This window comes from Trachurus trachurus (genome assembly GCF_905171665.1).
Source record: "Trachurus trachurus genome assembly, chromosome: 2".
NCBI lineage: Eukaryota > Metazoa > Chordata > Actinopteri > Carangiformes > Carangidae > Trachurus > Trachurus trachurus.
The window spans coordinates 7,842,559-7,857,202 of NC_139914.1; the positions used below are offsets into that span (position 1 = coordinate 7,842,559).

The window sequence follows — 14,644 nt, forward strand, 5'->3', positions numbered from 1 at the left end:
TGACTGAAGTATTGAATGATAGAATATGCAAAATTACTGTTGAAACATTTATTATTGTTCTGCTTGGTTTAAATAAATCCTAATTTATCCTGTCTTTCTCTTTAATCTAATACACAATTTACTGTTGAAACATTTATCATTGTTCTGCTTGGTCTAAAATGATCCTGATGTTCTCATCCATTGTAAGACACCTAGCTTTAGAAAAGAGTCCTAGCTGCTCTGAATTTCTTCCATTGAAGAAACATGGACACCCAGATGTGTGCCACCACATAGTCTTTGGAGGCTCAGTTTGACAGTAGCACTGCCAGGCTGTGAGGCATCAATGTGCCTTTTCCAAATCTGTTCTATTGGATTTAGGTGGATTAAGTTTAAATCATCATATAAAATGTCTGATTACCTTTGAAAATACCATATTAATCTGTTTTCTCCAATTTGCAACGTGTCTATTTCCTCATTTTCCTTTTATTTTCTTCAATTTGCAAAGGGTTTAGACTTATTGTTTATTATATTATTAATTTTACACTAAACCTGCCTAACAAAAACGCCTCTGATGATGACTGCGTTACGTATGTATGATACTAGTGTAAGATCACTGTTACAGGGCGGAGACTCGTCTGGTTGAACGAGCTTTCAAAATAGTTTCACTTTTGTGTCTTCCGCCCGCTGCTGCCTCGCTACTGCAAAGCTAGTGCTACGTGACTTTTCTTTTCCTTTTTTATGCTATAAAGCTTGCACATTTAACCTGTGGAGTTTTTAGCTGTTAAATAACATGACTTGAAGCGTTTCTGTGGCTTCATATCGGACGTAGTTTAGATTTCCCTCACGTACCGACGGACAGTGGAAAATGTGGCCGGCTCTGTGCCTCACCATCTTGGCCGGTTTGTCGTGTTTTCTTCCGGACGTTGTGTCGGCTCAGACCCGTAAGTTTGTCCTTATTCTTCTTCCTCTGCTTCTTCTTTCTCGCATTTTAACCCACTTGTTTGTGTATGTATTAATGCGCGGTGTAACTACAGCAGTTTCCGCTCCAAGTGTCTGCAAAAGTTGCGTCGCAGTTCTATGAGTTCCCATTTGTACAGTCAGTGTGGCCCCACCCATTGGTGTTGTTAACCTGCACGTTTCAGTAATTTGGTGATATACCTGACAACAACAGCGCGTGAGGCGTTCAGGTGTCGTAATAACATATAAGAAAATAAGAGTTCATACAGTAGCATGCAAAAGTTTGGGCACCCCGGGTCAAAATGTCTGTTAATGTGAACAGTGAAGCAAGTGGAAGATGAAATAATCTCTAAAAGGCATAAAGTTACATATGATAGTCCCTTTACATTTTAAACTATTTCTTATTTTCATCACCTTTTACATTCTCAAAACGACAGAAAAGGAGAAGGGCCCTCAGCAAAGGTTTGGTCACCTTCCCCTTTGGAAACTATTACAAAACATCTTGTCTGATACCTTGGTCAAAGTTATCTGAGAGCTCAAGTCTCTGGGTTTCCCATTCTTTTGCAGGCTGCTGCCTTTTCACTGATCCAACATAAAATATTGAAAAAGAGTGTTTAATGTTTAACTTTATGCCCTTTAGCTAGATCATTCAATACTCCACTTGCAGACATTTTGACCAAGGGTCCACCAAACTTTTGCATTATAGCCTACCACTGTTGCTGAACCAGCCTGAAAACCATTAACTTTTTAGTATTTTTCAGTATCACAGTAATTCACTGATAGTTTTTAAATAATTCCAACAGTAAAGCCAAAAGGAGATGTTAGTAGCTCTATTAAATGGAAGTTTAGACAGGAAAATGGCCCACTGAGCTTCTTCCTGTCCTTGCAGGTATACTCTACCGTAAGGAGGGCGATCAAGTTGTCCTCAAACCAGACGTCGAACCGACTCCTCCCATCACCAAAATTGTATGGAGGGACGGTAATAACCTTGCCGCCCAGTGGGATTCAAGTGACAATGAAACTTTATACTATCGTCATTTCGACGGTAAGCCAACCCTAGTTTAGCTCATCTCTTTGGACCCCTTTGGATCGGATCGATCTTAATGATTGTTGAGATGCTAACACCCTCTGTGTCTGTGTGAAGGGAATGCTAATCTGAACCTTTCAAGTGGAGAGATGACAATCACAAGACTGACTAAAAAGTTCAGTGCCATCTATACACCAGAAGTCAGTGAGAAGAAGGGCTCAGCGATTGATCTCCGAATCATATGTAAGTGGGCACACGGTTCAAATATTTAGTTGAGCAACATGGAGACTATCCATTCACCATTTTCCTTCTAATAACAACAGCTCCTGTCCCTGTACCCACTGTGACTAAACGCTGTGATGAGGAGATGACCACCTGTACTTTCACCTGTAAAGGAAACATCACAGGCGTTAAAGAGGTCGCCTACAAATGGAAAAAAGATGACACAGAGTTGCAATCTTCATCCGAAACTCTCGAAGTCAAAAAGGTGGCGTTGATATTTCAGAAAACAAGCATAATGAAAATAAGTGGTTAACATTGACAGCCTGTATTATCTTTACACATCTGTGCCACTGTGGAGGAACCATCGTGACATGATCATACTTTTTTTTTTACTCATCTTGTAGGATGACAGTATCGGAGTAACAGAGTTCAGCTGTGAGCTGAGTAACTCCGTCAGCCGAAACACCAGCGAACCCATCCCCAACCCTTTCCTGAAGAGTGAGTTATCCCTGTGAATCATATTCTGTTATTTTTTTCAATGAATCACAGTATGTCATCGCAAATCAAACTTAAAGGTCGGACAGTCTGAGTGAAATCGCTCTTGTTGTTACCTTTCAGCGCCTGATCCTGAGCCGAAGAAGGGTGGCATGAACATTAACATGGGAGTCACAGTCTTGATCTCTCTGGTGGCAGCTGTAGTAGTGCTGGCTCTTGTGCACCGATACAAAGCAGGTATAAATCATGATATTATCCTATGTTTATATGTGTAATAATAGCAGCGAAGATGTGCTGATGTGTGCATTTATCTGTGCTTGTGAGAACAATGATGAGATTTTAATGATCCTGTTGGTTTCCTGCAGGAGAGTGGTTCTACGAAAAAGGTAAGAAAGCAGTTTAAACAAGTTTTGTTGTTTGTTAACAACTACATCTCCTCCTGTGGGCACCTGTAAGAGAAACCTGCAACACAATACATCACATTAATGGTGAAAACATCAAGTCTGCGTCTTCCTGTAATGTATTCTCTGTTGTGATTCTTCCCTCTGCAGAATCCCTGCCTTTTGAAGCAGGTCAGTAACTCACCTCACTTGTATTTTAGAGTATTAGGCAGCACCTTTACATCAGTGTGGACTCTGTTTCTGCTCCGTTGTCTCCTAATATTTCTTCCTTTCTGTCTAACCAGACTTCTGGAGGAAGGAACAAAGGCAACGTGAGTTTGGTTTTGAATTTTTCTCGATCCTTTGTCTATTATTTTTTCAAAATTATAATATCTTTATGTTTATGTTGTTAATCCAGGGAGTAATGCTGCTGAATCTAATGGCACCAGGGATCATCAAGAGCAGGGAAATGCAGAAGGTAAGATGGAAAAATTAAATCCATAATGGTAATTATGGTATGCAGCAATGTGTGACTCTGTCCTTGTTTCTTTTGGCAGAGGAAGCGCAGTTGACATAGACGACGAACAACGCCAATTCACAACCCATCACATGCAAAACAAGACGATCCAGTGCAGCTGAAATGTTTTTCGGGAAATCCATGCACGTTCAGTCCAAGACATTAGGACTTTTTTTTCTTGGAGTGAACGTGTCGGTGCTTTGTTTTTTCAGAGAGGCAGAGAAACTTGAGACAATACAAGGAAGCCCCGGTTTAGTGTGCTGTCCTGTGTTGAACAGAATACCTGGCACTAGCTGGTACCTCGAGCTCATTAAACCCGACGGCTGAGAATGATCTGAGGCAGATCCGGTGTGGATGCGTTGCACGCGGCTCTGACTGTGCAGGGAGGAACTTGACTGACGGAACGAGGGGGAAAAAAGGGACGCCATTGTCTGGTTCGGCCCGCCAGCACAACCAACAATCCAGGCTTTGTACAGGACTTTATCACTGACTGACTCCTCAGCAACAGCTCCTGTGTATGTGTATGAGCACATTTTAAACTCAAAGTCAATCAGCTACTTTCTAGATATATTCTTATTCACTAAAAACTTGACTCTTAATTTTTCCTTTGTATTAAGCTCTTAAATCTAAAGATGCGACAGATGTGCGTCTTGTTTTTGCACTTACTTTCCTTTCTTCTTAAGAGTCTAATTTTCAGCCTTTTTCCTGTACTGTCCTGTACCTTTTTCAGAGGGACACTACCGCTCAAAGTGTTTCACGTTTGTTTAATGATCCAGCTTTTTTTTATGTATTTGTAAACTAATGTGTTTATTGCAGATTGGTTTGACTGACAAAGCAGCACTAATGACTTGAAAGTGTTAAAGTGTTGTAGGCAGAAGATCCATATTGCATAGACACAACATGGCACTGAGATTTCCACACCCCATGAGCTGGTTATTCTATTTGTTGCAATGTGACGTTATGAAGAATATAGATGTATAAATGTGTAAAATGAAATAAACATCATTTTAAGAAGGGATAAAACCAACAGAATCTCAACCCTGAACTCTAGTTTCTGCTTTTTGATTTACATATCTCTCTTTTCTTTTATTATAAAACAGATGGTCTGAATTTGAACCACTAGAGGGCAGCAAGTTTCCACGTTTCACTGACAACTGGTTAAGTCACATGATTGATTTCATCATAATTGACCTAGGTTGTGAGTTCAAGACTGGCAGTGCAGTATATCATTGAGCTACAGCAAAGTGGACGCCAGGATTAGGGGGGCAAACAATGATACAAAAATGGGTAAAATATCTTTAAAACTGGAAACATTTCTAAAAAAAAAAATCTAGGAAAAGTGCTTCACACACAGTCTGCAATCTTTTCTTCCTTCGTGAGATCTCAGTTTGCACCGAGACTGAGTTCATCGCATCTCTGAGCTCAGCTGTAGAAACAGTGGAGAGAGAAATGAACTGAACTCCTCCTGAGAGATGCAGAAAAAAAAATAAAGTATCACTAAGCTCTTCGTCTTCATACTGTGACTGCAGCTGACCAAACAAACTTGACCAAGTTATCATTATCATGTTAAATACCACATTTTTCTGTTGTAATTCTGAATCAGGACTCTAACATTTGATGGTGTAAACTAAGGGCCACATGTTTTGTTTTTTAATCCAGCAAAGGTAATTTATTTATCAATACAAAATAAATCTGATTAAGTCCAGTTTTCCTTTTGTACAGCATTCAGACTTCTTCACAGTTACATCATTTCTCAGCAACTTTTTCAATCACAATAATGATAAAAAACAAAAAAAAACATATCTATACATTCTCAATGTAATCCAACTAAAAACTCCCAACATGAGAAACAGAAATTACTACAACTTGGAGAAGTACCTCTACAGTATATCCTAAGATGTGTCTACTGGTGCTGTGGAAGTAACTTTTTTTTTAACTCCTGAATGTTTGCACTGTGGAAACTGTTGCATTGAGTAACACAGCGTTCCTATGTTTTGTTTCCTACAGTGCTTCCTGCAGCTTTTGATGAAAAAACACTATAGTAGCTGTGCTTTGACCCGAAACGAGGACGACCTGGTTTTAAGAGTTGGAGCCCTTCTTGGCGTTTGTTTGGCAGGCAGAGAAACTCACTCACAGCCGCCAGAGAATTAGCAGCAAGACTTTTGACATTTAGAGAAAAACTGAAATATCATGGTGAATGGTAAATAACCAAATTCAATTATGTGTATTTCAGGTAAGTCAAGAGAGCACATACTTATTCACTAATGTATATAGACTTGAACACATTCTGGTGCCTGTTTGTCAATGTCAATCAATTTCAAATACCCTGATGCTGCTGTTTGTACATTACAAATACCTTTGACAGCATTGCAGCAACAATGAAATAAGTTTAAATTTAAAAATCACATTACGGTACGTACAATCTGCAGTTTACAACCTCAAATAATAAATGGATGCAAAGCCTCATTCATATTCCGATTTTAAAGCAACGTGATGTTAAAAATTAACAGGAAAAGAATCAAAGATAATTTGTGGCCATTGTATGGTCCCTCACTGTACAAGAGATGATTTTACACTGTGTTTTGCATTAAATAAAAATGAAGGATTGTTTGGCCTTTGTACAGTTACAACAAATAACATCTGATATAATCAAAAACAAATCTCTCCCTAGACACCAGACATTCAGGCTGGTGTCGAGAGGATGAGGCACTTCTGTAATTAAGGCTCAGCAGCGAATACTGAACGGACCTCTACATCAGAGACGCAGGGTGATAATGATTGATCCCACTGATTCTGAGGAGCTTTCAACAAACACTTGGGTCTACAGTAATAAAAAACATGTGGATGGAAAGAGGTGAGACATGTTTCTTGACGTTACGCTTTGACACTTTTCCCATTAGACAAAGGTTCTGCCTCCGAATTGACAGCCACAGGACTGAGCTCTGTGGGCGTGGCTTCCTCCGTGTCCTCACTTCCTGCCCTGGGCTGGTTTCTAAAGTGACGGAAGATGACCACAGTGGCACAGACCATGTAGACCACCGTCAGGATGGTGAAGTAAACAAAGTAAACCAGGAACTGTGAGGGAAAAGAAAAAAGAAATGGATCCTCAGTCAGATAATACACAGACAAAGGAAAATAATTAACACCCTGAGAAAAAGCTGTGCTAAGTAATATAACACACAGTGAGTGACAAAAGCCATCCTATCCATCCTAGCATCTGTTTGTCTGCTGTCACTTGTGTTAAAGGGATAGTTCAACATTTTGGCAAATTGGCCCATTGCCACCACCGTTCTAAAAATAGCTTGCAGCAACAATTAAAGGTAACAAACCTACTCCTAAGACTATGGCAATGGGCCAATTTGCCTGGTTATGTAAATGCAAACTTATTTTTTGTGTAAATCACTGTGAATTAATACAAATCATGCAGCCAAAGCTCGTAATCACATCTTGTATGAAACGACTATTTCACCTGAGAGTGCACATCCAACCCCAGCCCCCTCTTGTCAGAGAATATCAGGCTGATGATGCTCTTCAGTATGGTCCCCAGGAAGGTGTTGATGCCAAACACCAGCGCACAGAGCTCCTTGCTGAGCGATGAAGCTATCTGGAAACTACAGAGAGAATAAAAAACAATCATCAGTGTTTGAACGAGAATGAAGAATGTTGTTTTGTTTTGTTTTCCAAACACTCACGTGGCGATTGGCACCAGGAACTGGTAGAAGGATCTGAAGAGGACGTAGGCAGTGTAGCAGACCCAGATGTTGTCTGTGGTGCCCATGAGGAGCAGCAGACCGGCCTGCACCGCTGTGATGACACCGATGACCAGCTCAGACCAGACGTTCCAACGGATTTTCACAAAGCCCGCAATGAAAGACGTCATCGCACCTGGAAAAAGACACACAACAGTCACCACTGAAAAAACTGATGGAGAGTCAGAGATTCTACAACTTTGTAAATCTGGGCTGCAGAAAACAAGCGTTTTCATGATGTATATAACATCATTGCACTGTTCAAGTTTTTAGTGCTTTAATTTTTTGAAGGTTTGGTCTCAGTTTTTGCTGTGCACTCTAACTTTAACTGCACATGACACAACATCTGGGTTATTAAAACAACCTCCTATCTTTGTGCTTTACAGCTGATGACAGGGCATTGATGTAATGATTTCAGAGGGGGGGGGGGGGGTTATCATTTCTATAGTGTATTAACTGCCATTTCACTTTGTACTCATTTTTTCATGTGCAACTTTCTCCCAGTTATGAGATTGTACAATGTCAATGAATCACTCCTCAGTTAATAATTGTTTTCTGGAGGCTGTAGTTGTATCATAATTTGACATCTACGTCCAACATACATTACAGAATTGCACAATTCAAAAACGTATTACTATCAGACACCGAGAGGAATCAGGCCTCCGCCTCCTGCCCTGGATTTCAGTTGGACGCTGATTGTGCAATGTTTGATTTCCCCAAATAAAAAACATTCAAGAGAAAAAAGCAACACCCAGGGGGGTTACACATGTGTTAGGGCAGAAAAACATCCTGGGATTCATTCATATTCTCAAACTGGAGTCCATTACCAAATCCACGTGTCAGACATTTCACATCTACACAAGAGTTCTTCAATAAAGCCAGACACAGCATTAACATAGACTTTGTACTGTGAGTTACCTCACACTGCACATCTTAACGTGTTTTATACACACACACACAACGTACAAATCAAATGATCAGCCACGTTTGAGTCTCTCCTGAATCAGAGAGGCAGCGTTACTCTGTGAAATTTATGTAATTGCTTTGTGATCGACAGCTTTTCACTCATCTTGTAAAGATTCTGCCGTGAATGCAAAGCTGACCGGTTCCTGCTGCTCTAGAACTAGGTGGGCTTTTGATATTTTGTTGTTGCTGAGCAATTTAGCAATGGAGGACAGTGAAACTAACACTTAATGACTGCAAAAAAAAATTAACTTTAAAAACCCCAGTGCTGTTCTCATAACAACTAGATTCTGTAGCTCCAAAAATGTCTCACTCAGTAAGGTAGAAGCTGCCTCCACTCCACCGTTGTAAACATCCTTGTTCTCAGTGACTGGGTAGACCTTGTTCCACAGGATGTGGACGTAGAACAACACCAGGTAGTACCCGGTGGAGTTGAACACCCACCACAGGCACCAGAGCCTCAGGTTCGGCCTCCCGAGCACGTTTCTCACCTCCAGCAGCATCTGCACAAAGACAGACTCCTTCCAGCGCGACGCACAGAGCGCGGGGGCTGCAGAGGACTCCTGGCTCTCTTTCGGTTTCATTTCGTCCAGCTCTGATTTGTCGGCTCCCGATGCAGCCAGTTCTTTTTTCCCCTGATTTCGCATCTGGTTGAAAAACAGGGAGCGCTTCGGCCACGGCAGGCAGATCGCGAGCAGCAGGCCGAAGCTGACAAAGCCCAGAGATATGGCATTGAGGGTGTAGTAGCTGACGTTGCCCACGGACATGCAGAGCTGCCCGAGCACCGAGCTGGTGAACACTCCCAACAGGACCGAGGTGCGGGAATACCCGGCCACGCGCTGGTAGAGGTCCGGGCTGACCAGGGAGAAAATGTAGGAGGAGTAGGCGACGCGGCACGCCATGGTCATGCCGTAGAAGAACTCCATCATCTGCATCTCGAGGAGCGTGGTGCCGAGGAGCATGATGACCCAGATGACCACCTGACTGATGCCCTGGACTATCAGGACCGGCTTGTAACGCAGAAGATCAGTCAGCAGGAAGGTCGGCACCAGCACGGCCATGTAGGAGTACATCAGCACCGGAGTGATCTCATTGGTCACCTGGACACGACAGTAAAATTACATAAAGCATCAATGCATGTAAGAAACCAGTGAGATGAATGAGTTTGTAGGATAACTAAAATCTCTAGTAGGACTGGGAAGCAATTCAATATAGTCCCAACTTGCATGTAGTCGACTTATTATAACATTACAACAAATAGAGTATAGTTTTTACAACAGGCCATCAACAAACACAACATGACCTCTTCAGCATGATTTATAACGATTAAAGTATTGACCCTAATGTCTGCCAATAAGATGATAAAAAAAAAGATTAAGAAACAGAGGATCTACTCGTCTCACAGTGATGTCATTTATTTCCCTGGCTGACCTTTGGTATTGATGATTGTAAACGTTACCATGGAGAGTTTGTTGGCGTGATCACCAAATTTTTTTTTTATCTCCAAATCCCTGAATAATTAACCATGTCTCTGTCCTGGGAAAAATAATAATAACACAGCAACTAGCAAACCGACACGAATGATAATGTAATTGACGACTATTTATCGCAAAATGAAAAGTGCATGCAAACTAACACACCTAATCAAACTGTTGTTCTGTGCTATATTTCCAAGATGATTCAGTCTTTAATCAAATGGTTTATTCCCTGTCATGATAAACAGGAAATGGTAGATTATGTTAACGCCACTGTGAAAAAAAACTGTACTGTACTCTGTCCTATCCAGCCTGATCATTCTCTAAACAGCTGTTTGGCAGGTGACCAAGTCTTGGTACAGTACAAGGTCATGATCACTTTAGGGAGAAAAAAACGGTCATGAAGTTGTGATCTTGTGCCCTAATCCTAATCTTTCTCCATTCCTTCATTATAAACCTATTACACTGACCTAATTTCAAGGAATGTGACCTTTAACCTCAGCCAAGATGGATCAGCGAACTCCCCCAGAGAGAACACATTAACTAACTCACTGACTGAAATCTTAATTTGTAAGACGTTCCAATGTTTTCTTTTCCTTCACACACAAACGGACACAGATACACCTGAATGAACACTGTGGACGCCACCAACCTCTTGCCTGGTGAAGTTCTTCTCAGGGCTGAGCAAGTACGGGGTAATGAAAGGCTCCCCCGGCTTCACCGACGCCATGAACCCATAGAAACACAAGAATATCACGGCCCACTTCCACTTTCTGGGCGGCTGGGCTTCCTCTGGGGGACCGTCGGAGGGAGACAGGGCCTCCGAGGCACAGACGCCCATCTCTGCATTTCCCACGTCTCCATCAGTGTCTTCAGATGCAAGCACTTTGAGGTCCAGCTCTTTCTCGTCCTCTAATCTGTCTCCGCTTGTTGCTGCGTCATCGTCCACCATTGTGCAAACTGGATTGTGAACCACACTGTGATACAAAGTGTAGCTTTTTTTTTTTTTGAATGTCAAATCAGTGTGTGACAACTTGTTTTAATGTAAACAGTTGCCAACTTCTTTCTTTTAAAGAAACTTAATGTAAAAATCCAACAGTTTGGGTTGAAAATGTCAATCAAACTCGGTTCTCCCTTCAACTCCTCTGCTTCTCCCTGCCAGAGAAGACTGAAATACTGGGAATCAACCATTTAACAGTGTATACGACAAGGTGGTTAAAGTGCTACATGCTCCGGTTTCGCATGTAAGAGAAAATGTTGACCTTTGCTTCATTCCACTCTGTGACATTGTCTGGCGGCAAGCTATCCAGCAGCTGAGTCTGGTGTCATTGTTAACCTGAAACGATAACAATGTTCTTCGTCAGTCAGACTGTTTTGACACTGTGCATGCACTGCAGCTGACAGGGGAGCACAGCTGTGTTTTCTACATTGGAAAGGAAACTGTGGTTAAAAACATCATACTGATGCAACATAATAAAAGCAAATGTAAAAAGAAACAAAAAAAAACCCTGGCACAAGTTCCTCAAATGGAAATATTTTCTGCTTTTCTAAGGCAAACATTTAGTTAATCTTGAAACCACTGGCAGATGAATCACTACTGGAATGATCATACTTACTATCATATAGCCTATAAACAATTTTAAAAAAACTAAGTTTAATTTGTCAAATGTGTTTCAAATATCAAATATAAGACAAAGAAAAATAGACAACACTTTCCTATTTGACAGGTTGAAACAATATCTATGTGCGGTTATTTATCTGTTTAACTAAATAGTAATCAGTGTCTAAATTACATCAGCAGGATAAACCACAGTCCTGCTTTGTGACGTATTATGTCATAATATATTGACAGCCTATTCAGTCCTTGTTGTGGTGCTTTCAAATGAGTTATATCAATGTTAGAAAACAGGACAGATATTTTCCTTGAGAAATGAGCCCCAGTTACGTGACGGGGGAAAATGCAAACAAGTTACACAAGGCTTTCAGTGGGGTTGAAACGAGGTTAGCACACCAATGCCCCACATGGCAGCACCCCAACAACATAAAAAGAGCTCGACTTATTTTTACGTTAGCTACTAATGTGCTCACCTTTGTTATAAAGTGTGAAGTCTTGTGTAGGAAACAAGAATACCTTCAATGCCCAGATACATATGGTGCAGCTAGCTAACAAGGTGGCCGATATTTGAGTGTAAAAAATGCACATTCCTGTCGTTTTTGTTCGCACAAATTTTTCACGTGATATTTAAGACGAGTTTGTCTGCAGGTTTACACGACTAACAGCTGTCTGTCTGTATATAAACACACTATAGTATTTACTGCTCTACTGTTGCAGTGGAGTATTTAGTCGAGTAAACCTCTCTTACCTCATGTGCTTCATCTCAAGCTGCAAAAGCGCCCAACCAACTGCTTTACTTGTCGCCGCGTTGGTTTCTGGGAAGTGTAGTTAAAGGTTCCGTGGCTGCGACACAGCCGAAAAACTTTATTTAGCCTGACATTTGTTACAAAAAATAAATGGTTTTCCTTTTCTTTTTTTCTAATGGAAAATGGGATCAAGTTACAAGCACAAACACAACAGAGTTGTTGCAATTTATATTTATTACCCGTTTTTGGAGTTTTGCTCCTCAAACTCGCCATCTGCTGGTCAAGCTGCATACTCACTCCTCCTCTTCCTCCTCTTACTACTACTAGGCTACTACTACTACTACTACTACTACTACTACTACTAATAATAATAATAATAATAATAATAGCCTAATAATAATAAAGATAGATAGATAGATAGATAGATAGATAGATAGATAGATAGATAGATAGATAGATAGATAGATAGATAGATAGATAGATAGATAGATAGATAGATAATACTTTATTCATCCCTAGCAGGGAAATTCAATAGTAGGCCTATATAAATTATATAGTTAGGATATTAATTGACAATAACACTGACTTTGATTTTACTTGATTGTGATGGAGCCCAATTAGCTCAAAGGTCAAAGGTTGGAACTAAAGTTAATTGCAATTTGATCGCTGGTTATTTCCATAGAAGGCTGCTGAGTTAATAATAACTGTTTTTATTTGATGGGATCCTGTGAACAAGGACCAAACCACCCACAAGTCTACAGGAATAATCAGTCATTTCAAATTAGGTTGCAAAGCATTTTACTTTTACTGAGAAATACATCAATATATACAATAAACAAACTTTAAAGACATGAATAACTGCCATATTAACAGAAATATAGTACATGAATGAAAACAAATACAAACACTGACTTAGCTGGAAAAGCAAGTTTGTAATGTGGGCAAACGTGAGCTCACTAGATGGCAGCAGTGTACCATGTGATATAAAGGTAGAATCTCAGAGTCAATATAGGCCTATGTTGTGTGTATGCATGTGTGCCTTTGGGTGTGCTGTGAAGTGCGTGTGTGTGTGCATTGGTGAGAGGTATGGTTGAATATGTACATTGCAGTGCCATGCAGCAGACTTGTCATCCCTTTTGCCTTGTTTTATTATGATGTTGAAAATTAATTTAAAAAAATATATATAAAAAAAATAGTAGGCCTATGTTTACTGACATATCCTGCGTATGTAAGCATACAAAAGTGTGCCGTACAGAGGAAGAAGTCCACCAAGGTTTCAGAGAACAGCTCCCTGTCCATCCGAGGTCTGAGATGTGGACCTGCTGAACCTTGACCCCGACCCCCTTTCCTGTCTGAGCTTCCTCTGGAAAAGCAGCAGCATTTTCTTCCTGAACTTCTCCCCGACAAACGCGTAGAGGACCGGGTTGATGCAGCTGTGAAACAGAGCCAGGGTGTTGGTTGCGACCAGAGCCACGTTCACCGACTTCCTCACGGCGCAGTTAAACAGCACCAGATCGGCCCTCAGGACGGTGTCTGCTATCATGACTATGTGGTAGGGGGTCCAGCACAGCACGAACGCAATCACCACGGCTATGATCACCTTCATGGCCCGGTGCTTCTGGAAACCGCGCGTGCGCAGCAGCCTCGCGATGGTGATGCTGTAGCAGGTCACCATGACAACCAGAGGGAGCAAAAAGCCAAAGATGTGGCGGAAGACACGCGTGGCGAGCCTCCAGGATGAGGCACTGCCGATGTCGAAGCTTTCTGAGCACAGCATCCTGCCCGAGTCGTCGTCCAGTTTGGAGACTTCGTTGAAAAGCGCAGGGAGGCTGAGGGCCCCGCCCACGGCCCACACTGATGCGCAGAGGAGCCGGCTGCAAGTCCTCTGGCGACTCCTCACTTTCTCACCGGCTCGTACGATGGCGAGATAACGGTCGATGCTGATGCAGGCCAGGAAGAGGATGCTGGTGTAGAAGTTTGCTTCGATGATGATGCTGAGGAATTTGCACAGGAAGTCTCCAAAGAGCCATCCTCGGACCAGCGCCACAGCTGAGAAGGGCAGAGTGAGGGCCATCAGGCCATCTGCTACTGTCAGATGAAACAAGTACACGTCCGACGGGGTCAGGGGCTGCCTGCTGGTGCCGATCACCAACGCCACCAGCAGGTTTCCTGGGATCGCCAGTAAAAAGATGGAGACGAGGACGAGACACAGGGTCAAAGCTGCTTTAGGATCCAGTGGTTTTGTCTCACATGTCAGTGTACTTAGATCAGCGATGAATGGAACAAGGCTGGTGTCATTCTGTCCATAGTCATCGGGGAATACATAGGTGTATGACGTCATGACTATGGATGGAAAACAGATTCATATTGGTACAGATAGAAGCACAAGAACAGTGTCTAACAACATTGTGAACATCTGCCATTATCTTAAAAAAACATATATATATATATTCTTTCCACCTGTAGGAATAAACTAGTTGAGATACTCACCTCCTGCACCGGCTTGGTCGCAGCTTTCG

General features: G+C 41.6%; 3 protein-coding genes across 3 annotated transcripts; 1 reads left to right on the plus strand and 2 right to left on the minus strand.

Moving 5' to 3' along the window:
• Nucleotides 1-635: 635 nt before the first annotated feature.
• LOC310997041 (uncharacterized protein) lies at nucleotides 636-4,609 on the plus strand. Its single transcript, XM_083986614.1, has 11 exons — nucleotides 636-920; nucleotides 1,826-1,981; nucleotides 2,081-2,206; nucleotides 2,287-2,450; nucleotides 2,590-2,683; nucleotides 2,804-2,917; nucleotides 3,046-3,066; nucleotides 3,232-3,252; nucleotides 3,366-3,392; nucleotides 3,479-3,538; nucleotides 3,618-4,609. The coding sequence occupies exons 1-11, from the start codon at nucleotides 845-847 to the stop codon at nucleotides 3,635-3,637; spliced, it is 879 nt and encodes a 292-aa protein (XP_083842740.1). The 5' UTR covers nucleotides 636-844; the 3' UTR covers nucleotides 3,638-4,609.
• A 622-nt stretch (nucleotides 4,610-5,231) lies between these two features.
• slc19a1 (solute carrier family 19 member 1) lies at nucleotides 5,232-12,174 on the minus strand. Its single transcript, XM_083989541.1, has 6 exons — nucleotides 12,128-12,174; nucleotides 10,417-11,100; nucleotides 8,603-9,389; nucleotides 7,270-7,462; nucleotides 7,047-7,188; nucleotides 5,232-6,652 (listed from the first exon to the last, which is right to left on the minus strand). Exons 2-6 carry the CDS (start codon nucleotides 10,714-10,716, stop codon nucleotides 6,452-6,454), a joined length of 1,623 nt encoding a protein of 540 aa, XP_083845667.1. The 5' UTR covers nucleotides 10,717-11,100; nucleotides 12,128-12,174; the 3' UTR covers nucleotides 5,232-6,451.
• A 1,227-nt stretch (nucleotides 12,175-13,401) lies between these two features.
• Nucleotides 13,402-14,644, minus strand: LOC310995739 (C-X-C chemokine receptor type 1-like; the record flags this gene model as incomplete). Its single annotated transcript, XM_083984862.1, has 2 exons — nucleotides 14,616-14,644; nucleotides 13,402-14,468 (listed from the first exon to the last, which is right to left on the minus strand). Exon 2 carries the CDS (start codon nucleotides 14,464-14,466, stop codon nucleotides 13,402-13,404), a length of 1,065 nt encoding a protein of 354 aa, XP_083840988.1. The 5' UTR covers nucleotides 14,467-14,468; nucleotides 14,616-14,644.